The 24,501-nt window shown below is 41.5% G+C and overlaps 1 protein-coding gene across 6 annotated transcripts in view; it reads left to right on the top strand.

Moving 5' to 3' along the window:
• Positions 1-24,501, top strand: part of RARB (retinoic acid receptor beta) — a 716,333-nt gene that overhangs the window by 571,726 nt on the left and 120,106 nt on the right. For all 6 annotated transcript variants that reach the window (XM_079114293.1, XM_079114292.1, XM_079114294.1 and 3 more), the window contains one exon: positions 12,893-13,041. In XM_079114293.1, the coding sequence (XP_078970419.1) occupies positions 12,893-13,041 (149 nt within the window). The remainder of the gene's footprint in view (positions 1-12,892; positions 13,042-24,501) is intronic.

The raw sequence follows: 24,501 nt of genomic DNA, 5'->3' as shown, positions 1-24,501 counted from the left end.
CCACTTTTTTTTTTTGACTCACTTTAGCTTCTAGAGAATCTCTTGGGTCCAAGAGGAGGGAAGACTATTTTGAGAGGGAAAAGGGAAGTGAAGGTCAGTAACTCAAGATGCGAGACTGATGTACAGGAGATAGATGGGAAGGTGAATGGCATTGAGATTCCTCAGCACATGTTTGACACAGTATTGAAAATAGTGCCGTGTAGCACTACTAGGTGGTGGGCATTGGTGACGAGCACTTTGTAGTGCTGCATCACTTAATCCCCACAATGATCCACTGACAGACACACTATCATTTTATACCAGCTGAAATTGAAGCTCAGAGAGGTTAAGTAATTTGCCCAAAGTCACACAGTTCATAAATAGCAGAGTTAGGATTTGAATCTAGGAGGACTGGTTTCACAGTTCATGTTTCCAACCATTTGTCTCAAACAAGTGGTCTGTGAAGATGAACTAATTCTGGGAATATCCCAAAAGAACTTGAGTAGGGGAAATTCCTCACAGTTGGAAGGTTTGTGAATGTCTTCGACTAATTTTTATTTTCAAGTTTTCCTTGGAAGTTTTTAAAGAAATAAAACTAAAGTGCATTGAAACTTTCAACTTTCTCATAGCAAGAAATCACTGTTACAGGCTGGGGTTGTGGCTCAGTGGTAGAGTGCTTGCCTAGCACATGTGAGTCCCTGGGTTCTATCCTCAGCACCACATAAAAAATAAATAAATAAATAAAATAAAGGTATTGTGTCATCTACAACTAAAAACCATTAAAAAAAAAAAAAAAGAAAGAAAAGACTGTTAGGAAACAGGAAAAAAAAATCAAAATCATCATAGCAAATTGAAAACATAGCACTGTTCTATAATCTGAATAATTGCGTATGAGAAAGCAGAGAATCTTTTTAAATGGAATATCAGCAAGTACGTCTTTTTGCACTGATGCATGATGCGGGGCTCCAAGAGTAATAAAATCTTCATCCTGTGAATCAGCTAGAAGGTACTGTAGGGATGCTCCCTCTGTGTCTGTTTCTAGGCACTCTTCCCACCCTCCCCAGTTCTCTTGGGAAGAGAACAATTCAGTGCCTCCCTTGGGGCCTTCCAGTTCTGTAGACAATGACAGAAGAGCACAACTTCAGAATTCTGGATCTTATTTTCATTCTTGTGCCAAAAAAGCTTTGGTTAAGGGAGTGTGTGTGGCCTTCAGGTGATGGAGGGAGAACCAGCCAGGGGTGGTGGCCTCAGAATCTCCCCCTGCTCCTCTCAGCTGAGCCCTCCAGCCCTGGGCTGGGCCTGGTGACCGCCTCTGATCCCTTGTTGGGGTTCAGTCACACACCCTTGGACCAATGCCCACGTCCTTTGGGACCTGAGGCTGAGGCTGACATTCTGCCTCTTGGGAGTTGATTTCTTGGTGGGAGGGGCTGGTGGGTGTGCAGAGTGCTTTCTAACTCCCTGTCTGCTTCTGGGGGACTTTCCTGCTTTAAAGCCCTGACTGGAAAGAAAAAAAGGGCATTCTTTTTATCTCCTTAGTTTCTTTCCTTGTAGTTTTTCGGTTTTACTTTTAGTCCTTCTGCAGGGCTAATTCTCTGATTCTGGAACTTGTTGCTGGTAAAAGCTGCTCCTAAAAGTTCTGGGCAGTCAGAAAAGAGGATGCCACCATTTTCTCTTAGCCCCTGGATCAAACCTGTTCTCCTGATCTGAAGACCAGTTAAGTTCAAGTTCATACCCATCACTTGCCAACTGCATCACCTTGAGCAAGTTATCTAGCTTCCCTCAGCCTCTAGTTTCTTTTCTGTAAAAAAGAAATACTAAAACTAGCTAGTTCATAGGGTCACTGTGGGAATCAAATGAATTAAAATATGTAAAATGCTTAAAGCAGAATAGGGGCGATTTTTAGCGTACTAAAATGTTTCCTCCTCTTGTTGAAGACTCTACAGATAGACTCTACAGATTTGATAGACTCTACAGAGTTGATAGACTACAGATTTTCCTGTCATTTCCGACAGTGACAATTTTAGTTGTATCATTAAGGTGTGGACTTAGCCACTTCTCCCCAGTACTCTAATAATAAAAATGTTGGCAACTATTTTTTGTGTGTTTTCGGACTTTTTTAGTTTACAAAGTGTAACCCCTGCAATGTTATACCCATGCACACCATCCATTCCTTAGATTAGGAGCCTGAGGATCAGGAAGATCGAGTGACTGCTGGTAAGAGCCAGAATTAGGAGCTGAATTTTTGCCTTCCGTCCTCTAGGACTCGGCAGTTTTCACTTCACCTTAACGATAGGAAATTATTTTCTTTGCTGTCTATACTCCTCCCCGTGAGCAGTATACTCACCCTGGATCAGGGGTTTTCAACTTGAGCACTGTTTATAATTTGGGCCAGATAATTCTTTGGGCAGGGGGAAGGGACCTGCCCTATGCATTGTGAGATGTTTCACAGCCTCCCTGACTCTACCTAATAGATGCCAGTAGCAGCCCCTAATGGCAAAAGCCAAAAATGTCTTCAGCTATTACAATGTATACCTAAGAGGCAAAATTGGTGCTGGTCAAGAAATCCTGCCCTAGATTAGAAACCCTGTCCCAGATTAAAGACAATGGAGGAGAAATGTTTTGGAGATATGCGTGAAAAGGTGATTATCATTTATTGAGCACTTGCTGTATACCATGCAAATCGCAAACATTGTTTCCCTTTTACCAACAAGAATTTTAGGATTATCTGAATTTTCAAGGAGGAAACACTAAGGTTCAGAAAAGTAAAGAAAACTCTATGGCCATTACATTCGCAAGTGGCAGAAGGGAAATCAAGTCCAAGTTCACCTGGGAGCAAAGTTCATGAATTTCCCAACACCTCCGTTTTACGTAAGCTCATGATGTTCTCTTTCCTTTTAGGAACCAAGAAAACGTACACTGGGAAGAGTAAACTCGTTTCGTTTCACAGTTATTTTAGGTTGTTAACATTGCACATACCTGTAAAACACAAGTCAAAACAGAAGAACTATTTTGTAGCAAACTGGTAGCTTAAACACCCAGAGCAATATTTATTTTCAAGAAAGAAGGGTTTGACTAAATTCTGGCATAATCAATCATACTTGAACTTGCTCAGAAGTCAGAAGTGGATAAGGCATGTAACAAAACATAGTTCTATTGTTGTCTTCCTTAAATATTCCATTACTTTTTGATGAGGTTAATACTAACATGGTTTTCAAATGTGTTTACAATACATAAGCAAAAAAAATATGTATCTGAAGTGACATAGACTTTAATGCTCTCGTTTCAGCCTATTTTGCATGCGGGAAATTTGAACAGATAAAAGAATGCCATTTATTACTGTGATAATTGCTCTTTAAAAATTATGGGAATCCTGATTAGAAGGGGACGATGGAACTGAATCATTTGGTGTTGAGATAAACTCTTCAGGGGGACCTTAATATTGCTATGCAATTAGCTTCATCCACACATGACTCCCGAGACCTGTTCAGCGTTTGTTCCCTTAATGCAGTTCCGTTTCTGATGCCTCCCAGTTCAGATCATTAATAAGCAGTTAAATGTGTCTGCCCGGTAAGTGATTTTAAGGGAGAATTTATTTGAACCCCTTCATAAGCTATCTCATTATGTTCTAGAAAACAGTGATTTAAAGCATCACACAAAACTCCCTATGAGATAATTTTAGAACAAATTCCTTGAAGCAAAAATACATATTATGAAAACTTAATGTAGGTATTGAATGTGTCCTGGTCACTTGTGACAATATGAAAGCGCTCCCCATGGTAAAAGTCAGTCCCAGGAATCAAGGTTCCTGCTGGTCATGAGCCCAGACAGGTACAGCTACAAGCCAGAGTGAGGAATGGGTCTTGAGCCTCCCCTCTTACTGAGGCCCAGACTGGCTTGTCACATATAACCATATCAGGCTCTGGAAAATCATAACCATGAATTAAAAGAAAGAGAGTTTACATAGTTCTGCAGTTTTCCAATTCGAGCAAGCAGGCCCAAGCAGACCCCACCCGGTGACATTTCAAGCCTAAACAAACAAAGAAAATGGTAAATGTAAAGTTAGAAAGCTGTGGATTTTAATGAAATAATAGTCATGCATATTTCAGCCAATTGGAAAGGCTAAAAGCATTGTTGTATTTTAAATCTCCTCATCCTAAGGTGAAGAGCTCCTGGCCCTTCCTCTTCCTGTGGCTCTGTGGAGGAGCAAATGAGTTAATATGCATTAAGCACTTAGCACTTAGCAGGACCCATGACGCATAGTAAGTGCTCAATAAATAGTAGTTACTATTAGTTCAGGCTTTTCCTGTGTAACTTTGAACCCACTGCCAACTAACAGCTGCTTCTAAAATTCTGTGGGAGAGAAGGAAGGCTTTTAGTTTACGGTGAGGATAAACACAGCCTGAAGATCTTAATGTATTAGGCACTTAACAAGGTGGAGTACTTAGTACAGACGTGTATAGAGGGGAAGCTGATGGAGTTCCCACGCCAAACTGACTCAGCAAACAATTTGAGGTTAGAGGCAGGTAGGGCAATGAAAAGACCTTTTTTTTTTTTTAATTAATATTAGTGTCTCAAACGTTCATGTGTGTAGGAATTACCAGGGGATTTTGCTAAGATGCCTATTCTGATGCCACACGTCTGGGGTGGAGCTGAGATTCTGCATTTTAACAATTTCCCAGATCATGACCATGATGCTGTTGGTCCAGGTTCACACTTTGAAAAGCAAGGCTTTCTTTAAAGAGGCAAAAATCAAAGTGTTCCCCCCAGACCCCTCCTTTTGTCCCCTGCCTGTGTCCAGCACCTGTTACATGTGTGGTCAGAATAGCAGGGATTCTCATAACCCAGCTCCGGCCCTCGGCCAGGATCCACAGTGACCCGGGCAAACACACACTTCTTCAGGGTCACGGGCAGGTTACCGAGTCAAGACTGCCAAGGGCCGCAACGATGTTTTCCTTCGCTCCCGCCCCCTCCCTTCCTCGCCTGCCCCAAACCCGGGACTAATCTTGGAGCTGCTTAATAATAACAAAAGCAGCCACAGAGTGAGGCAAGACAATTTCAAAGCAGAGCTTTTCTTGTTCGACAATTACCTAATTTCAGAATGCGGTTCACAGATTTGCAAAACCCATGTGTGTGGAAACAAACCGCTTCTCCTGAAAGACGATTAAAAGCAGAACCTCTCAAGAAGAGGTGACATGAAAATGCAATGAGCGACACTACACAGTCCCCCCCACACTTGAACATTTGGAGGCATGTAAATGACATTTTAATAAAACGTCTACACGCGCTCACACACGCATGCGCACCCACCAGCGGCAGCGGAGAATCTGGTTCTAATTACTTGTACTTTAGTTGAACTTTGGCGTTTCCTTTGACTCTCTCCTTAATGTATGTGAGCTGTGGGCTTTGCGATCCTGCAGTGAATCCGCAGAAAATGGGAAGGGGGCATCCAGATAGGCCCTCCTTGGTGCCAACAAAAATGCAGCCCAACTGAAAGTCTCGATCAAATGCAACACTTTGCTATTCTCCCTTAATTAGCTGAAATTACTGCCGCCCCCGGGACCCCGGAGCTCTGGGCTCAAAATTCCCCTGGGGCCATGCAGGAAATGCCTTTTGCTTTACAAGTCCTTTTTCTTTTAAGGCTCAGCTGCCCAGAGAGTGCATTAAAAGACTGTCTTAATCATAGAAGGTTCTAGTAAAAAGTCAGGACTTTCATAATGCCCGATGCCTGCCTGCCTCTCTCTAATCAGGCCCAACATAAAATCCTGCAGTCTGTCAACAGGGGTTAGCCAGCCGTAAATTAAGTCTCACCAAGAAAGAAAAGTATACTGAGCACTCTTAAAAAATGTTATCTGCTGCTTAATCTAACCTTTAGAAAAATGCCAAGCATGTAAGGAATCGTGAAGGGAACTATTGTTGGAGACTTTCTCTGTGTTTAAATGACACTCAGGTGTGTTGTAACGACAAGGACATTTATACTGTGTTTTCTCAGGTGAGTTGAGTTCTTAGGTGCCAAGGCCTCCTCACAGGCAACAGCGTCATTACTCTTATGCTTTTATTTAGGCAGTGAATCACCCCCAGAGTTGTGGCAGTGTTTGAGAAAGCTGCGTCAGTGGGAACACTGGTATTCTGCTTTTGTACAGTTCCAATCGGCGCAGGTTTTGTTGAGCTTTATTTTTGTTTTGTCTGCAAACAACCTCTGAGTGTGAAGTGGCTTTAGAGCAGAGCTTTTCAGAATTTGGTCCAGGGACTGGTGTCTGAGCTGCCTGTTGCTGGCTCACAGCAGGAGAAATGCAGAAATTGAGAGCAAGTGTTTTGAAACTTTTATAGCAATTTGATAGAAGATTTCTATGTCTGTCAAATACAATTTTTTTTTTTTAAAGGTGGAGCTTGTGCTTTGGGCATCTTAGTTTTTCCTCATTTGCTTTCTTCCAGAGACTTTCTTTTGTTGAATTTGAGCAATCCATGAGGGATGGGGGATGGGGAGAAAGTATGTGATGATCCTTCACCGTGGACAGCCTGAAAATCACAATGTCTGTCTCTCCACCCGTAAGAATTCTGCTGCTGGTCTGGACCACACTTGAAGGAACTTTGATTTAAAGGCAAACAAGGTTCTCGACTAATTTTACAAGGAAGATGATTCTAGCTGTGTTCTCTTCAGTGACTGTCGTCTCTGTTATGGGGCTGTAAAGGTGTAAATGTGGGCCAGGAGCTTCTGCCAGTGCAAGCTCGTTCACTGTAGGTTACCTGAAGGCTCAATGTTCCCTGGGCCTGCAGCTCAGAGATGCTCTCTCAGCATCTCCACTGCTGACGCTGCTCTGGGCAGGGACCCAGAGATCCAAGCATCCATCTTGCCCAAAGGTGCAGAAGAAGTGCCATTGCCTTGGCCATTCCCTGACCAAGCAAGGTGGTCCATCTGCTTAGCTGTTTGAATACCACATTGGACCCTCTCTGCCTTTTGGGGAAGCAGTCGCCAAACAGAACTGAATAAGTCGATAAGTAAGCAAGGAAATAAATAAAAGCAGGAGGCGAAAAGCAGATCCGAATTATTCCTCAAAGACTGCTTCCCCAAACTGAAATCACATCAGGATGGCTGGAGTGCAGTTGTTTTATTGAATGACACAAGGCTCTTTTCCCCCTGGGAAGCCTCAAAACTGCTTTTTTGGCCTGCCTGAGATCGCTGAATGAGCTAATACAGAACACATTGTCTGCTGAGCCGGCAGAGTTTTTGAGCAAAAATTTTATCATTCCATAGACTGATTGTACTTGCCTGGAATAAGGAACAGAATGTTTGAGGCCTCTCAAGGGCATTTGATGAATCTAACTCTAATTTAAAGGGACTAATAGATTATTGATTTAAGCAGGATGACAGTGAACAGATCAATGGCAGAGCTCTCTGTATCTACCTTAAGTACCAAAAATGCCCAGTGAAAGGGGAGCCACTGGCTGGCCCCCCACCGTGTTTCCCACTGTCTTTATTGGGGAGGAGAACACAGCAGATATCCCGAATAAGCCTGGTCAGGGTCCGTTCTTGCTACATTACTGAAGAGGCAAGAGTTTGCATTGAAGTACAGATCTTTTATCTTGCTGCCATATCCTGCTTATAATTATAGAACTTGTCTTGGCATGTTGTCCCAAGACCAGCTTTAGTGATCTGAGTATACCACTGAATTTTTTTTTTCGTTTTTCCTTTTTGGGATTGTGTTATTTTCATAGTTATAGACCACATAGACGAAATAAAGGACCATAGACTGCCAATTCTGAGGATCATATCTGAATATGTATAGCTAAATATTTAATTCTTTACCCTCAGTGGGAAAATTTTTTTGAAGATCACTGTTACTCATTATATGTAAGATTTTTTTTTTTTTTTTCTGTTTCTTTCAGCGTTGGATTCTTTAATGACATTTGTAGGACTTAAATTACAAAACACAACGGGAAGAATCAACTCATCTTTCAGAGCATAGCCCCATCTCCCGCTCTGGGAAGCCTCCCTTGATTTCTTCTGAGCTAAATACTGCCTGTAGGGCCCTATCATTATATCAGTGATTGTCAAACTATTTCAATTTGGATTCACTGGAAATGATTTTATTTTATTCAAATTTTTAAGTATCCCTTTTTTAATTTAAAAAATTCATTCTTTTTCATTACACATGACAGTAGAATATATTTTGATATATCACACATACATGGAGTATAACTTCCCATTTTTTTTGTTGTACATATATAAACATAGGAAAGTCATGTCCAATTCATTCTACTGTGGGAATGAATTTTTTAAGAAGAGATTCATTCCTAAGGTAAGAGGTCTAGGTTATAACTTGGGTGTTAGATAGTTTAAAAGCTCCCCAGGTGACTCTAATGTGAAACCTCAATTGGGAACTGCTTTATTATATTCTAATCATCGGTTTATTCTCTATTAGGTGGAACTTGTCAAGGATGAGGGATTACACCATGCACTTTCCATAGCGTGTCACACAATGCCTGGTATGTTAGTCGGTGAAATAAACAGTTGAACACATAAACAATCGGAGACTCCACTGTGCTAATATGGGAAAGCCCCTAGCGTTACTGGTGAACTCACCAAAGCCTTAAAAGTCCAGGGCTCTCACATCGATTGTTCACAACAGGACATTTTCATTCATGGCATCTGTTTAGGAAAAGCCCTCTGGATTCATTCATGTGTTACAAATGACTCTCATCTTTAGAAAAAAGCTTTTACCAACCTTTGTAAAATGTCAAGCTGGGGATGTAGCTCAGTGGTAGAGTGCTTGCCTAGCATGTGTAAGTCCCTGGGTTCCATCCTCAGCACTGAAGCGGGGCAAAAATATGTGTGTGTGTGTGTGAATAAACATGTTTTGGGATTTTTCAACATCCTATAAGCCTCTGCGTTTTTGTTTGCTTTGCCCTGAATTTTTCCGCATTACATTGCCTATAATTCTGTGTCCTCTCTTTGGGAGGAGGACGTGTTGGACTCTCCTCAGTGCACGTATTGGAAGTGGCATATTTATGGAAATCACCACCCACTTTTAAAATTCAGAGCATAACTCTTGACAGCTGAACCCAGCCCTAACAGAAATCTATTTACAACTTTCCTAGACAAGCCAGATTAGCTGTTCTACAGGAGCAAGTAGAACATTACCCCCCCCCCCACACACACACACACCTTGTTTCTCTGAAGAACACAATGCAGGATTGATCATAGTGGTGATGACATGGCTCTGTCAGAGCCGCTGACACATATGAGTGAAAGTAGAAGCACACAAATCAAACCAACCCCCAAGATTTGGAAGGATATAGTGAGGGACTCATTCATGTCAACAGGAGGAGTGTAAATTGCCAGTCTTTCTAGAAGTCAGTTTATCAACGTGAAATAAAAGCTAACAAAATATTTTTGAAATAGCATCCTTTTTAATAATTCTGCTTCTGAAAATTTATCAGAAGACATAGTTGGAGATGTGCTGAGATCAGCTGCAAAGATATTCGTCACAATGGAATGTTTTGCAGGAAAAATATTTATCGACAAGGAAATGAACTCAGGGCATCATAAATTAAAGAGACAACATCCCAAACAACCTTCGGATGATTCTACTTTGGTGAATAAGCAAACAGGCAAAACCACTTTTCTGTGCACAGAAAAAGTCTGGCCGGATGTGTTTGGAGATGACCGCAGAGGGTGTCTTTGAGTAAAAGAATGTGGGTGACTGTGTGTGCAATTTCTTGGATTTTAGCTATGATCAGTATATTGTTTTTTAATTTTAACAAGTAGTGTTTTCTTGTTGATGTCATTATTCCTCGTTTGCTTTCAGTGAAGCTGATTAGCTCAGCATGAGGAGCACTTTTGCATTTACAGCTGGATAGCTGGTAAGCGTTAGTGACATCTCAGAAGCTACCCTTCTGTGAACACTTGGCATCTCTGTACCACAAGATCAGGGCTTCTAGTTGCACCTGAGATTGGTGTCTGAGTTCCAAACATCTTGGGTCTAACTAATAAAGACTAATAGATTTATCTACTAGGACCTTCATTGCTCCAATGAATTCATTCCAAGATTCTTCTGAATTATGAAAATACTATAATTATACTTGATTCTGTTCCAAAGGGCTAATTAATTACTTCTTTAAGGAAGCAAATGAGTATAAGAGAGCTATTTGATTTCTAATTTTTTCATTTAACTACTTCGAGGGGCACTTAATGCTTGAAATGAGAAAGGAAAAGGAAAAAGTTCATGAATTAATTCAGCAAATATTTATTGATTATCTGCTATGTGCTAGGACCTCTTTTAGCCCCAGAACACAGTTGTAAACAAGGCAGGTAGGTTTCTTAGTCCCGAGAAATCCATATTTAGTATGTGTGGGCCAGGGGTGTGTGTGTAATATAATATGTATGCAGATAAATTTTATGAATTTAGACAACATTTAAAGTGCTATAAAACGAAAGATAAAATAATGGAATAGAGTGATGGGGAGTGGAAGGGACATTTTCTGTCATTTCTGTCCTCTCTTGTGCTGGGGATTGAACCCAGAGTCTCATACATGCTAAGCACACACTCTAGCATTGAGCTTCTCCCCCAACCTCGGAAGGGCATTTTAGTTACAGAAATCACCTCTGAGAAGGTGACATTTGCTCTGAAATCTAAGAGATGAAAAATAGCCAGACACATGAAGTTCTGAGAATTTCCAGGTAGGGGAAATTGTTAGTACAATGGTCTTATTTATCTGCTTATTATTGTGCTTGTTTGAGACAGGGTTTCCCTAAAAACTCCAGGGCTTAAGAAATCTCTTGCTTCAGCCTCCCCAGTTGCTGGGACTATAGGCAAAGGCCACTACACCTAGATGCAGTACAGTAGTCTCAAATTGATTAAGAGCTTGGCTTAGCCAGGCGCAGTGGTACTTGCCTGTAATTCCAGCAGGTTGGGATGCTGAGGCAGGAGGATTGTGAGTTTCAAAGCCAGCCTCAGCAAAAGAGAGGCACTAAGCAATTCAGTGAGACATCTCTAAGTAAAATACAAAATAGGGCTGGGGACGTGGCTCAGTTGTTGAGTGCCCCTGAGTTCAATCCCCAGTACCAAAAAGAATAAAAAAAATATAAAAAAAGAGCTTGGCCTATTCAAGAGACAGAATAGAAGCCAATTATTTAGAACTCAGTAATTGAGGGGAATCATTGAACACAGTGATGTTGGTAAGGGGGCATGTTATGAAAAGCATTGTAGAACACAGTAAGGGGTTTGACTTAGATGAGATTCGTGACTGGTGGGGGGTTTAGATAGCCAAGTGAGAGAGGTTAATTTCAATTTTTTTTTGGTACCCCCGATTGAACCCAGAGGTGCTGAACAACTGAGCCACGTCCCCAGCCCTTTTTAGTTTTTAATTTTGAGACGGGGTCTGGTTAAGTTGTTTAGGGCCTCACTACATTGCTGAGGTTAGCTATGAGCTTGTTCTCCTCCTGCCTCAACCTCCTGAGCTGCTGGATTACAGGTGTGCACCACCACACCTGGCCAGTTTTAACTTTTGAATAACGATCTCGACTGCTTGATTGAAGAATATCTCTTAGGGTAGCAAGTGCAGGCACAGGAAGCCAATGAGAAGGCTGTTGTAGTAGTTGAGGTGACTGCTGGCCTGGTTGTAGGAGCTGGGTAATGAGATGGGGATGGATTAACAACATGTTCTTTGGTTGGAGTTTACCTGACTTGGTAGAAGTTTGGTTAGTGGAGAAAACAGTAAAATATCTAATCTGGCCAATTATAAGCAGCGGAGCAACTTTGGTACTATGAGAAATGTTCTGTATATTGTAAAGTGATTTGGAGGCTGGAAGATTCTGGAACGTTACTTAACCCTGGAATGTTATTTATTTATCCTCTGTATGTTTTATGGCATATATCCTCTATATGTCCCCCCACACACACTGCAGTAGGAGTAGGGCCAGTTCTTGCTTTGACTTTGAATATAACCCTAGAGAATAGGGGTGGGAGGACACTCTGGTCTCAGTTCTGTGAATTCCCATATCCCCTGGAATTTGGGTGGTTAGATAATGAAATGGGGGATCATGTCATTTAAGCTAGGTTTATTATAAAATCTGGAATAAAGAGCAACATAATCCGAAGTGAGCCATGGCCCTCTGTGCCATCATTAGGTAAAACCCACTGCTTGTCAAACGTTAATTGTACATTCAGACACCTGGGTGTTTTGTCAAAATGCAAACTTTTTTTCATAGGCCTGATACTATAGTTTCTAATAAGCTCTGAAGTGATATTGATGCTTTTGGCCCAAAGACCGTTCTCTAAGCAGAGGTCTTACTTGTATTTCTGTCAATGGAGTTCAGCTACAAGCTGTTGTTAAAAACCTTTGCCAGCAAGCACAAAAAAAAAAAAAAAAAAAAAAAAAAAAAAAAAAAAAAAAACCTTTGCCATATACTCATGGAATGACCAATTTTAGGAATTGTCTTCATTTTTTGCCTAAGGAAATTAACTTGTGATTAAGTGAGCAACAGATCAGACAAGTCCTCTGAGACTACATGAGGCAGAAGCTAGGTGAAACAGAAGAGTCAAAAACTCCGGGGAATGGTAGTGAGGAGATGTGCATTAGGGCCTTGGATCTGCCACTGTCCTGCTGGTCTCAGACAAGTCCCTGCCCTCCCTGAGTTTCTGTTTCTTTTGAGGACAAATTGGTGATAAAAATCATCACCCCCATGGTGCTACGGGGAGCTTCAGATTAGAGATGCATGAGATGGCTCTGTGAACCACAGGTACCACGTCAATGTCAGCGTCACTCCTGCTAGGCCTACAGTGACAGCTGTTTGTATGAGCGTATCCCCGCTCCTGTTCTTGCTGAACTTGGGGCAGAGGCACGCGAGTTCACTGACAATGAAGGAACTGAAATGCGTCTTCTCTTTTCTCTCTCCCGCCCACCTCCATTGCAGCGATCGAAACCCAGAGCACCAGCTCTGAGGAACTGGTCCCGAGCCCTCCATCTCCACTCCCCCCGCCTCGGGTGTACAAGCCCTGCTTCGTCTGCCAGGACAAATCATCAGGGTACCACTATGGGGTCAGCGCCTGTGAGGGCTGTAAGGTGAGTACCCACGCTCGTGGGCCGTCAGTCTGCCAGCGCTCGAAAGAGGTGACCTACTCAGCTCCAGAAATGGGCCGCTCGGACATCTGTAGGGTCACCTCCAGTCAGTGTGATGGGTGAGGTTGCATTTGATGGCTTTCACTGCTTCCTTGTATCTCTTTTTAGTTTAAAATTCAGAAACATCTGCAAATGACTGATTGGGGTTAAAGATGCTACGGCCCTGAAAACACCCCACATAGCAGTTCTTTTTAGATGATAAGAACCTTTTGAAGGAGTCCTGAAAAGCATCATCCTGTTTCTTTTTAGAACATGCCATCTGGTATCTTTGTAGTTTTATTTTATTTTTAAATATGACTGACAGTCGGCTGAATCAACTTGCAGACAATCCAAGGTTGAAATTAGGATTTATCTCCTGGCTGTTTCCTCAGCCCTGTGGCCTTTGAATTACAGTTTGATTTTCAGCCTGTAGGGACTTGCTACTGTATGTGTGTCATAAATTCAAGAGAGTTGGATTTAGAGTTCCTGCCTACAGAGTACTGGAGGCTGAACGTGTGTCAGAGAGGATATGGCTGCTTTGAATCAAGCTAGACAATTGTTATCAAGTCCAACAGGCTTAATTGAGTGAAAGAGCTTGGGTTTCTTAAAAGAGAAAGAAACAAAACAAAACAAAAAAGACTCATAGGCAAATTCCATATCAGAGTTTCTCGAAGGAACTGTGGCTGTCTTGAGACAGTCCTTCCCTAGACATTTAATTTAAGTCCTCTCTGGATGGCCGCTCAGCTCTGTTGTTTATACATCTAAATTGCATGATTCATTCGTAGTTGTTAACATGTTGGAGTAGTATTACGCGTGCTCCACAGCGCTTTTCCCTTTGGCTTATCAGAATTAGTACTTCCTCACTCACTCTATGTGTTGGTTAGGCCCCGTTGTATTTTTTTAAAAAAGGCTAAATCTTAATGAGTTAAGACAGCAGTCTTCACTGTGGACCAAACCCAGGGGCACTTAACCACTGAGCTACATGCCTAGCCCTGCTTTATATTTTATTTAGAGATGAGGTCTCCCTGAATTGCTTAGGGCCTCGCTAAGTTGCTGAGACTGGCTTTGAACTTGCGATCCTCCGGCCTCAGCCTCCTGAGCCGCTGGGATTACAGGTGTGCGCCACCATGCCCAGCAAGACAGCAGTCTTTTATTTAGCTTTGACTCTCTGTGTTGGCAGTTTGGGCCAGGCTTGTCTGGTAGGTTGATCTGGTCTCAGCTGTGCTGCCCCATGTGTCTCTGGTCAGCCCAGGTTATTGGCAAAGGCAGGAGTCCAGAGGAGAGCACAGAAGCACACAGGTGCCTAGCTGCAGAAGCAACCCCTTCCTGTCAGTCTAGATTCGATGGGTGGGAATATTTTTAGTGGGAGGAGCTTCAAAGTCACATTATAAAGGGAATGGACGTAGGGGAAGAAAAGTAGGTGTCATTTTTGTATTTAGTCTACCCACTCCTTGTCTATCTAATTCCTGTGAACACAAGTGGGTAGGGACCCTAGCTCTGTGGCCCAGCTCCTCACACATGATCTGGCATATAGTAAGTGTTAAAAATACAGGCCGAACAAACGTGTAAATGCCACTCAGCCCTTCAAAGTAATGATGGGACTCATCCCCTTCTTTTCAGATCATTTAGATAAGCATGTGTCATTTTACAGGGTAATGCTAACTCAGGGAAATTCACCGAAGACTTAGGAACACCTCTCGCCCTCTGGGATTTTGAATGCCTTTTTCAAGGAATTCCCTTTCTTCCAGTAGCTTTCAGTGTGGTGGAGAGAAGAGTTAAATGGGAAGCCAGCTGATTATTGGCTAAAGAGCAAGTGCATCTAATTATCATTCTACTATCGGTGCCCCTTAGCTGCATCTAATGAAATGTATCCTGAGATTTGGGAAGGCTTCAGCAGAATGCTAGTTCACTTTGTCCATTTGCTGTGAACTTACAAATAAATCATTTTCTGGTGTTCATTCAAAAGTCAAATGAAAAGATGCTTTTTCTATATCCAAAAACTTTTAAGTCATCTCATGTCCAGAAATTTGAGAAGAGTGTGTTGTTTCTCTGTCTGCCTGCTCTCATAATGTCCTGGGGAAAGAAACAATCCAACGTGGTCCTCCCTTGTGGCCCAGGCCAGGACGTGCAGAGTGAGCCATTTCCCAGTCTGTACAGTGCAAACGGTTTTTACCAGCCACAGTCAGCTCGTTCTCTGACCTCTTGGTTTAACTTGGGATTCTGACTCTTTAGGAAAAACCCCAACTAAAACAAAACCCATACCAGCACAAATAGCTTGGATAAACTCAGCTAAGTGGTCCAGAGACACAGGATGGTATATCTTTTTAACAGAACCATAAACTCAGCCAGATCAGATGAATTCTCCAGCCAGATGTTGAATCTGATCATTTTTGTGTTGTTGGTGGGCCTCTGGACATGCAGAATGCCTTTCTTCCTGGTTGTGGAGAAAGACTTAGTCTGCATTTTTACTTCTGGGAATCTATAGTGAAAAAAAAATCACAAAACTAAAAAACATGAGAAGGCAAATATAGAATATAGCAGCTTAAGAAAGACACACAAGTTTTAAAGTATAAAACAATCTTATGGATTATTTTTAAAAATTACCAACACAGCGAAGAGTTTATTATATTTGTATATGTATATATATATGTGTGTGTGTGTGTGTATGTATATTATATATATATGTATATATATATGTGTGTGTGTGTGTGTGTATGTATATATATACATATATATATATGTGTGTGTGTGTGTGTGTGTGTATACATACACCTTGGAAGAAAACCCCTGTTAAAACTCAGTCTTTCTATGAGTATTTGCATTGTTGTTTTTTAAAAGTTTTATAAAAATAGGATTTTTGTTGCATATTGGTTTTTAATTGTATATAGGGTGTTCCCAGTTTGCCTCTTTTATAAATAAAACCTTAGAAACATATGCCTTTTAGTGTACCTCTGATAATTTCTTTAGGATAAATTAGTAGAAGTGGACGTTCTAAGTGGTTTTATGCATTTTTTTAAGGCTTTTGATACACATATCCAAAATGTCTTGAGAAAATACATGTCAATCTATGCTCTGTTAGTCTGAAAAAATTAATCCTATTGAAGACTATTTGGACTCTCTCCCTTGTAATAAGTGGGTCATGGATGGAGAAGCAACTTTTCTTTTGGAGTTTTCCCTATATATAATGTGATATTTAGAATGGGCCATATGTATGATATCATTTTGGGCAACCAGCAGATTCACCAGTGAACCCATGGTTGACCTATAGATGCTGGTCTACCTTTTGTCTGGAGACCAAGGTCACTGCTCTGGTCTGGGAGCCTCTTCTCTAAAGTATGACTCCCAAACAGAACTCAGAATATATCTTCAAAAAATAATGCATACAGTGGCTTCTGCTTGTCATAACCAGGATGACCTTATTGACCATTATTTGGGAAAGAGAACCTTTCATCTTCCTAGGGACCAGGTGGTAATCTCAGCCACTGTTGCAGACATATGATGATGGTCAGAATTTAATGAATGGGTTGTGGTTCACCTCTGGGAATGGTCAGTGGTTGCTGTATTGACACAACATCACCATGGCAACATAACCTCTAGACACGCCCTTGGGATGTCCCGTTTAGGGGATTTCCAGCTGAGCAATGACAGTTTCTTTTTTATGCAGGGCACAAAGAGTACATAAAATGAACATTCAGTGTGGTTAGCCAGGAAGGTTTGGCAATATAAAATCATAAAGCAATGTTAAAATAAAATAATAAGACAATAAAAAATAAATTAAGACAATATAAAATAATGTGTCTTTAGGAAACAGTCTCATTACTCAGGGCTAAAATTTATGCACAATTTTGGCCTTAATCATATTTTACACTTCTATTTTTTCTTAGCTTTCAAAGAGTGTAGAGTCTAGTGTGAGAACACCACTTGAACCCTAGCTGGGCTACTTTTTTGCTTGGTGTTCTTGGCCAAGCAAGTTAAATTTTCTTTCTCTCTCTTATCTGGAAAAATGGAGATAATGTTACCTCCTCCACAGTTCTGTTGTGAGCATAAAATTAGTTCTATATATAAGGCATATAGAAGAGTAGCTGGCACATAATGACTATTTGTGCTTAATTATTATTAGTATTAGCATGAATTTATAATAATTACTTTTGCACACGGTATGGTAACATCAGTTCTAATCTTAGGACTCCTCACATAATATTCTTACATCATTTCCTCATTCCTTTATTCAAAATTAAAAAAAGAAGAAAAGGAAAACACATTGCCTCTTTCATTCATTCAACACTCAAGACCCAATCTGAGCCTCCCTGGATTATTGTAGAACAGGGATTGGCAATTGTTTCTGCAGAGAGCCATAGGGTAAATATGTTAGGGTTTGAGGGTCATATGGCCCTCTGTCATAATGACTCAACTCTGCTATTGTAGCAGGAAGGGAGCCACATATAAGATGCAAAAGAATAGGTGTGGTTTTATTCCAACAAAAGTTTACTTAGGAAGACAAGCAATGAGCCAAGTTTGTTGCTTGGGCTGTGGTTCTCTGACCCCTGCCACAGACGTGGTGTTATGTTCCTTCTCACAATTTCTAACACTCAGAAGCTGATAGTCCAAAGTGCTCATGTGACAGATGCAGATCAGCTGGTTCTGGTGGACCTGAGGCCTGGGATTGCTGAACCGCTCGTCACTGCAAAAAGCGATGCTGCATACCTGCCCAGGGCTTCATGACTTGATAGACTCCAGACCACTCTCACTGTCTGGTTGTTCCTTTTCCCCCTCATTTACACTCAATGAGTAGTTTCTCATTGTCCAAAAATCAGAAAAATCAGTGATTTCCTTGTGATCGAGTTAGTTTCAGAAATAACTGGCATCCCACTTAGGAAAGGTTTTTAGACTGTGTACTATGAGCTGCTGTGTCAGTTAGCTTTTCCTGCTTGGCAAATAACCCAGTTGCTTATTGGCTAACTGCAGTGGGCCTGGATCACAATACTGGGCAGTGTTCTTGTCTCCGCTGGCTGGGCTTGGATCACATGGTCTATGATGGCCTCACTCACCTGACTGGGGCCTTGGTTAGATTTCTGATTCTTCCCAAAAGTTGCTACTCACCTTTAGCCTCACCGGGGCTTGTTGACAAGGGGGTCAAACCATTTCCCACCAGGGAGAGGACCATCATGGACATGTCAACCCTGTTCACCCTCTGTTTGCAGCAGTCTGGCTGTGTCCTGTCGACTAAACCAATTACATGACTGAACCTAGATTCAGTGGGTGGAGAAACAGCCTATGTGTTAGGGGACAAGTGACAAAACCACCTTGCAAAAAGGCGAGCCCACCAGAACCAACCTGTACTTATTTACTGTCTTCTATTATTCCCTAGTTTCGTGGGCAAGTCTCTTACAACTGTGTTCACTCTTCAGTCACCTTTTAGCATTTTTGCGTTGAATACCCACCGGGTTTCAGGGCCTCGGTCAGGTGCTAGTGAATACAACAAAGTTCCTTAGGGAACATTGAACTTGCTGTCTCATACCAGAGACAGAGGATAAAGTTGGAAGAAAATTAACAAAACTGTCTGATAAAGAAAAAAATTGAGGGGTACTTGATTTAATAGGAGGAGGTAGAATCTTAGGGTTGAGAAGAAATCAGATGACACATTGTAGGTCACGTGAATTTTAGGGTCATTTCTACCTCCACCAGCTGTGTCTGTTAATTGACTTTTCTGGGCCTTAGCAAATCCACAAGCTTGAACCCCCATCCCATGCCAAACACAAACATAAAAGCAGTGTACCCTGTCGTTGCAGGGTTGGGGATGGCTTGTCTGGGGTTGCAGTCCCACTGTCTCCAAGTCCCTGTGTGGAGTAGGGGAACCCTTGCTGCTTATCTCCTCTTCCCCAGGCATTTGGGCATTGTCTACCCGTAGCCCATTTCATTCCAATAGCATCTCTGCATGGTGGGCTTTCTGACCCCATTTTATAGATGAGGAAACTGAGGTTTAGAGAAGTTTAAGAACTTGCCCTCTGCTGGAGCTGGGGTTCAAGTTCTGAACTTGCTGTAAGACACCCCACTGGGTCAGTTGCATTCAAATAGGAGGTAGGAAGTGGTGGTGTGTTATGGTCTGGGGCTTTGATGGGCCACTAAATACAGGTAGGAGCAGACTGAAACACCCTATCACCTTGATCATCTCAAAAGAAGTGACATCTTTGTCACAAAAGATCAAAAAAAGAAGAGCTTACAGTCTTTCCCTAGATGGTCTTTCCCTAGGGGACAGTTAGCAGGCAGCTGCCCCACCCCCCACCCCCATGATGGGGCATCTCCACAAGGGTGCAGAGGAAATGCTGTTGCAGGTCACATTGGTCACCTTCTATTTAAAGCAGCCGTTAAGATTCAACTCCACCAGCCCCCTCAGTCCCTCAGGGCTAATTCTGTCCATTTTCTCATCCGCCTTTGTTTTCCTTGCCTCTGAGGAGAAGGAGGCCCCCATCCCCGTGACAGTGTTCGGCTGCTGGGCAAGGTTTTTCCTGGCAAGAAGCGAGTAGAATGTTCCCTTACAAAAAGGTTCTCAATCAGGAAGATGGATGTCTGCACTTAATTTTAGAACTTCTATTAAATACTATAAATGTGCTTAGTGATTTTATTTGACCAAGGCTATTTGAAACTATATTTTTAAGAATTGGCGTGGATAAACATGAACGTTCTGCTCTGTTGGGAGAACCGCTTTCTTCACCCTAAGAGTTGTTTCTGTTTAGGGGTTCGCTATAGTACTGAGCCCCAAGAACAATATAACGTTACTAAAGACAGTAGCAAAAATACCATGGTGTCCATGTACTAAACTGGATCATGAAGCCATCCCTCAAGTTCATTATCGTGGATAGTCCTTGAATCACACTTGGTAGGTTCCCTCAGCCACCAGTGGAGAATGGATTTATTCTCTGGTTCATCAAATGTATTGAAGCAGGCTCTGGGACATAGAAATGGAATACTGGGAGTATTTTGTTTCCAGTGTTATGTCCTAGAGCCTAGAAAGTACCCAACACAGTGCCTGTCAAGAGGACAGAGCCATAATAAGTATTTGCAAATGACTGACTGGCAGAGGAGTTGCTGGTAGGCACCAAGAAGGAGCCTTGGATTCCCCTCATACATTCAGGGGAGGCTGTACAGAAAAGTTAATTTTATAGCTGTGTAAGCACTTTCCACACGGGTAGGGGAAAGGAGCGGTCCAGGCAAGAGCTGAAGGCAGGGCCTGGTGTTGTGGCTCCTCCTATAATCCCAGGGGCTCAGGAGGCTGAGGCAGGAGGATCGAGAGTTCAAAGCCAGCCTCAACTTACTGAGGTCCTAAGCAACTCAGCAAGACCCTGTATTAGATAAAATAAAATAAGGTGGGGGAGCTGGGGATGTGGCTCAGTGGGAAGCACCCTGGTTCAATCCCTGGTACCAAAAAAAAAAAAAAAAAAAAAAAGTGTTGAAGGTGGGACAGGAAGATAAGAGAATGTAGAATGAAACAGCTAGGAAGAATTATGTGACAGAATGGAAAGGCCATTCTGTGTAAGCCACCAGGCAAGGCACCAGACATTCAAAAGGGCTAGTTCTCATTTCCTCAAGGAAACCTCTGGAACCCCAGCTGGACTCCCTTTCTTTACATTTTTTGTGGCACTTTTCATAATCAAAAATGTTACTATTTTGAGTCATTTGTTCAGTATCAGTCTCCTCCTTCAGACTTCCAACTCCAGAAGATCCGGGGCCCGTCTCTCTCCTCACAACCCAATTGCCAGTGGGTAGCATAACACAAGTGATGCACATAGTAGGGCCTCAGTGCATGTGCTTGTAAAATATAAATCAAACCTTAGTGTTCAGTAATTAGTAGAGTCATACATTGCACATAAAAATCAGTTATAATGATACATATAAAAGTATAACTTTATTCATTTTGTCCAATTAGATAATAAATTATACCTAATTACATAGGGTTTACAATGATACATTCATGTAAACTTTCATGAAATTTTATAAACAGGATGAGGCCTCTGGTGGCCAAAGTCCAACTGATTTTCTTAGTAATTTCTGCCTTCTACCTCAAAGTTAACTCTTCACTGCAAAAGATACGTTCTGTTTGCTATCGTCTTCAAGAACTAGCAACTGGAATGATATACTTGAGAGCACCCAAGGGCCAGGTGCAGTGACCCACACCTGTAATCCCAGCAGCTTGGGATGCTGAGGCAGGAGGATGGCGAGTTCCAAGCCAGCCTCAGCAATTTAGCAAGGTCCTAAGCAGCTCAGTGAGACCTTGTCTCTAAATAAGATATAAAAAAGGATTGGGAATGTGGCTCAGTGGTTCAATGCCCCTGAGTTCAAGTCCCAGTATCAAAATTGGGGTGGGGGGACTCTGTTTTAAAGAAGAAAAATCTCAGCACGTAGAATCTAGTTCCATATCCAGGAACATCAGGGCAGCTGGAGTGACAGTCTATCTTTTCTAATGATAGATCCCATGGAGGAGAAAACATTTTTCTTCTGCATGAATTTTGTTCTAAATTGAGAAATCACTTTGGATAGAAAAAGCAGAATACTCTGCTCCCCTTCACCCCCTTTTCTGGTATATGAATAAACAGGAAGTAGAGGGCAAATTCTGAATTAGTCTGCAACCCTGTATTTTTTCCCCCTCATGTTGCCCGGGTGAAATAGTTTATTTAAATTTGGTGGTTTTAAGTGGTTTATAGTTTTTTGATGGTTGAAAGTTCAGGAATGCTGATTTAAATGTTTACTTTCCATGTTTGTTATTTGAAAACATCTAGATTACTCTCATTTGCTCTTTTTGTATATCAAACAAACTAAAGGTCTACAATTTTTGGTGAAGGTTTTGCCTTGTCATCAAGTACAGGAAGAATTCCCAATATTCATGGTTAACCTATCAATTTGAAAATGGCTTACCTCCCAGTGATGTCTTAAGGATCTGTTTCATGATGATTTTGGTCAATTACAAAAATCACCAAATATCAATACTCCATTTTCTAATTTCAAGCAAATAGTAGGTAGGAAACTAAATAAGTTGTGTTCTCAAAGTTCCTAGGGATCATCTTCTAAAATTGCATGGTAACCATGTATTACAAGTACACCAAACCAAAAAACAAAAACAACCCTAAAAATGTTATTTTTGTCATCGAGATTAAAGTGGACTTTTAAGAGTGATAGAAATCATGACTGAAAATAATTTTCCGTCAAAAAAAATGTATACCTTAGTAGATAATGCTTTAGTCATTTTTAGAAGAAGAGTATTTCAGTCCTCTTTCTTTATGACCCTTTTACTGAAGATGTTGAATAGAGAGCCTTCCATTCTGTTTTCCCTTCTCCTGTGTACAGAGGTAAAAAGAAGTGAAATTATCTGGGAAGGCCCTTCTGTGTTTTTTGTTTGTTTGTTTTATTTTGGTACTAGGGATTGAAACCAAGGGCACTTAACTACTAAGTTACATCCCCAGCCCTTTCTGTTTTTAATTTTGAGACAGGGTCTTGCTAAATGCCGAGGGCCTAATTAAGTTGCTGAGGCTGGCTTTGAACTCATGATCCTCCTGCCTCAGCCTTCCTAGCTGTTGGGATTACAGGCATGCACCACTGTGCCTGGATATGGCCCTTCTGTTTTATTAATTCCCTTCACCTTCTCTTTACCAGGGCAATACCATGAGCCTGTGGTCTTCCCACTCTCCACAGCTGCCACCTGTATATCTGTCCCAACATATCATCTGTGTAAAACCACAGAAACAATAAAAATATATTTGTATAGTCTCAGTGTTTTGAAAGCATTTTCATGTATGTAATGAAATTCAGTTGGGTTTAGCTAAAATAGAAATATATTCCAGAGACTGGGGTTGTGGCTTAGTGGTAGAGCACTTGCCTAGCAGGTATGAGACCCTGGGTTTGATGCTCAGCACTGCATGAATGAATGAATGAATAAATAAATAAATAGGTGTGTCCATCTACAACTAAAAAATTAATATATTGTAATATATTAATATAATAAACACACACACACACACACTCCAAAGAATTTCTTTCTTTCTTACATAACAGTTCAAGGCACATATTTCTGGCTGGAAACCTTCTCTTTTCCACATAGGAACTAGAAATTCAGGTTGCATCCAGTGTTGTACTTTGGCATTGGCTAGTTCCTTAGTTCATCTGATTCTAACTACTGGAATGGGTCAAAGAGCCTGGAGCAGGCAGCACACTTGCTTCTTAAAAGCTGGTCCTGGAGCGCTATGTCATTGGCTAGAACAGTTCATGTGACCAACACAACTATGAAGGAGCCTGGGAGATGTAGTCCAACCATGTGCCTGGGTATAGCCCTCATGGAAAGAAGTGATGGATGTTGGGTGGGGGTTAATAATTTCTACCATTGGTTGGTTTCTTTTGTTTTGTTTTGTTCTTTGGTTTTTATTTGACCTTAATAATTATAGAAAAGAAGGTGGAATTTTTTTTTCTCCTCATTCATTGCACAGATAAGGAAAACAGGAACTAATAAGATAAAGTTCTAACTTGCTTGTGGCCTTGACTTATGATCTGATTTTGTGACTGAATGGTTACTGTAGAACCACTGGATATATCCATATCTCCTTGGATATATTTTCTGCACTTACATTTTCCCTGAATCTCATCAAACTGTCTTTTCAAAGCCTGTGATTCTAAACATCTCCAAATTCCTAGTATGCTATGTTTTGACATTTTGAGAGATTGGGAAAAATCTTACTCGGAGTTAGATTCCAGTCTCAACCCACAAAGCAAAAAAAACAACAACAACAACAACACACACACACACACACACAAAATGACCCCAGAAAATCCCTGTGGAGAGTAAACTGTTAGAGTCTGTAATATATCTCTCATTAGGTCCTACAAAGCCAGTCCTTCCTTCAGCTTTGCAGATTGCTGTCCCCTCCCTGAAATACCGGGTGAAATAGTTATTTTCTGTTCTCATCGTGCCAAAGGTATGTGTCCTTAAGCACAAGAATCGTACCATATAACACAATGCACGTGTCATGAAAACCACACTATTTTTGGATGTTTCCTTGTTCCTGCACTTCACCTATCATAATTTCTTCGGTACTGGAATTTCTCTTGAGTTTTTTATGAACTATGCCTTTTCTTGTTATTGTCGTTCAGTATTTTTCCACTTCAGAATGAAGACTAGATGTGGGATATGGATAAGCAACACCAGAATGAGGAAACTTAAGTTCTGTGGACCCCAGAACTCATCCCTGGAAAAAAAATATCTGGAGAAGGGAGTTGCAATCTGTGTGCCTCTTCTGCCTGCACAATGCTGGCATTGTCTGGGGTAAAGGGGAAAAGCTGGGGTTCTGGCAAGCCTGCCCCATTAGAGCCTTGTCCCTTGTTCCATATTGAAAAGATGACATTCCTTTGCTAGCAATGTCCTGCCGGATTTCTGGCACCAGT

The sequence above is a fragment of the Sciurus vulgaris genome (assembly GCF_902686455.1).
Source record: "Sciurus vulgaris genome assembly, chromosome: 16".
NCBI classification, from domain to species: Eukaryota; Metazoa; Chordata; class Mammalia; order Rodentia; family Sciuridae; genus Sciurus; species Sciurus vulgaris.
Note: the sequence above shows the minus strand (reverse complement) of the source record. Positions and strands in the feature narration are given on the sequence as shown.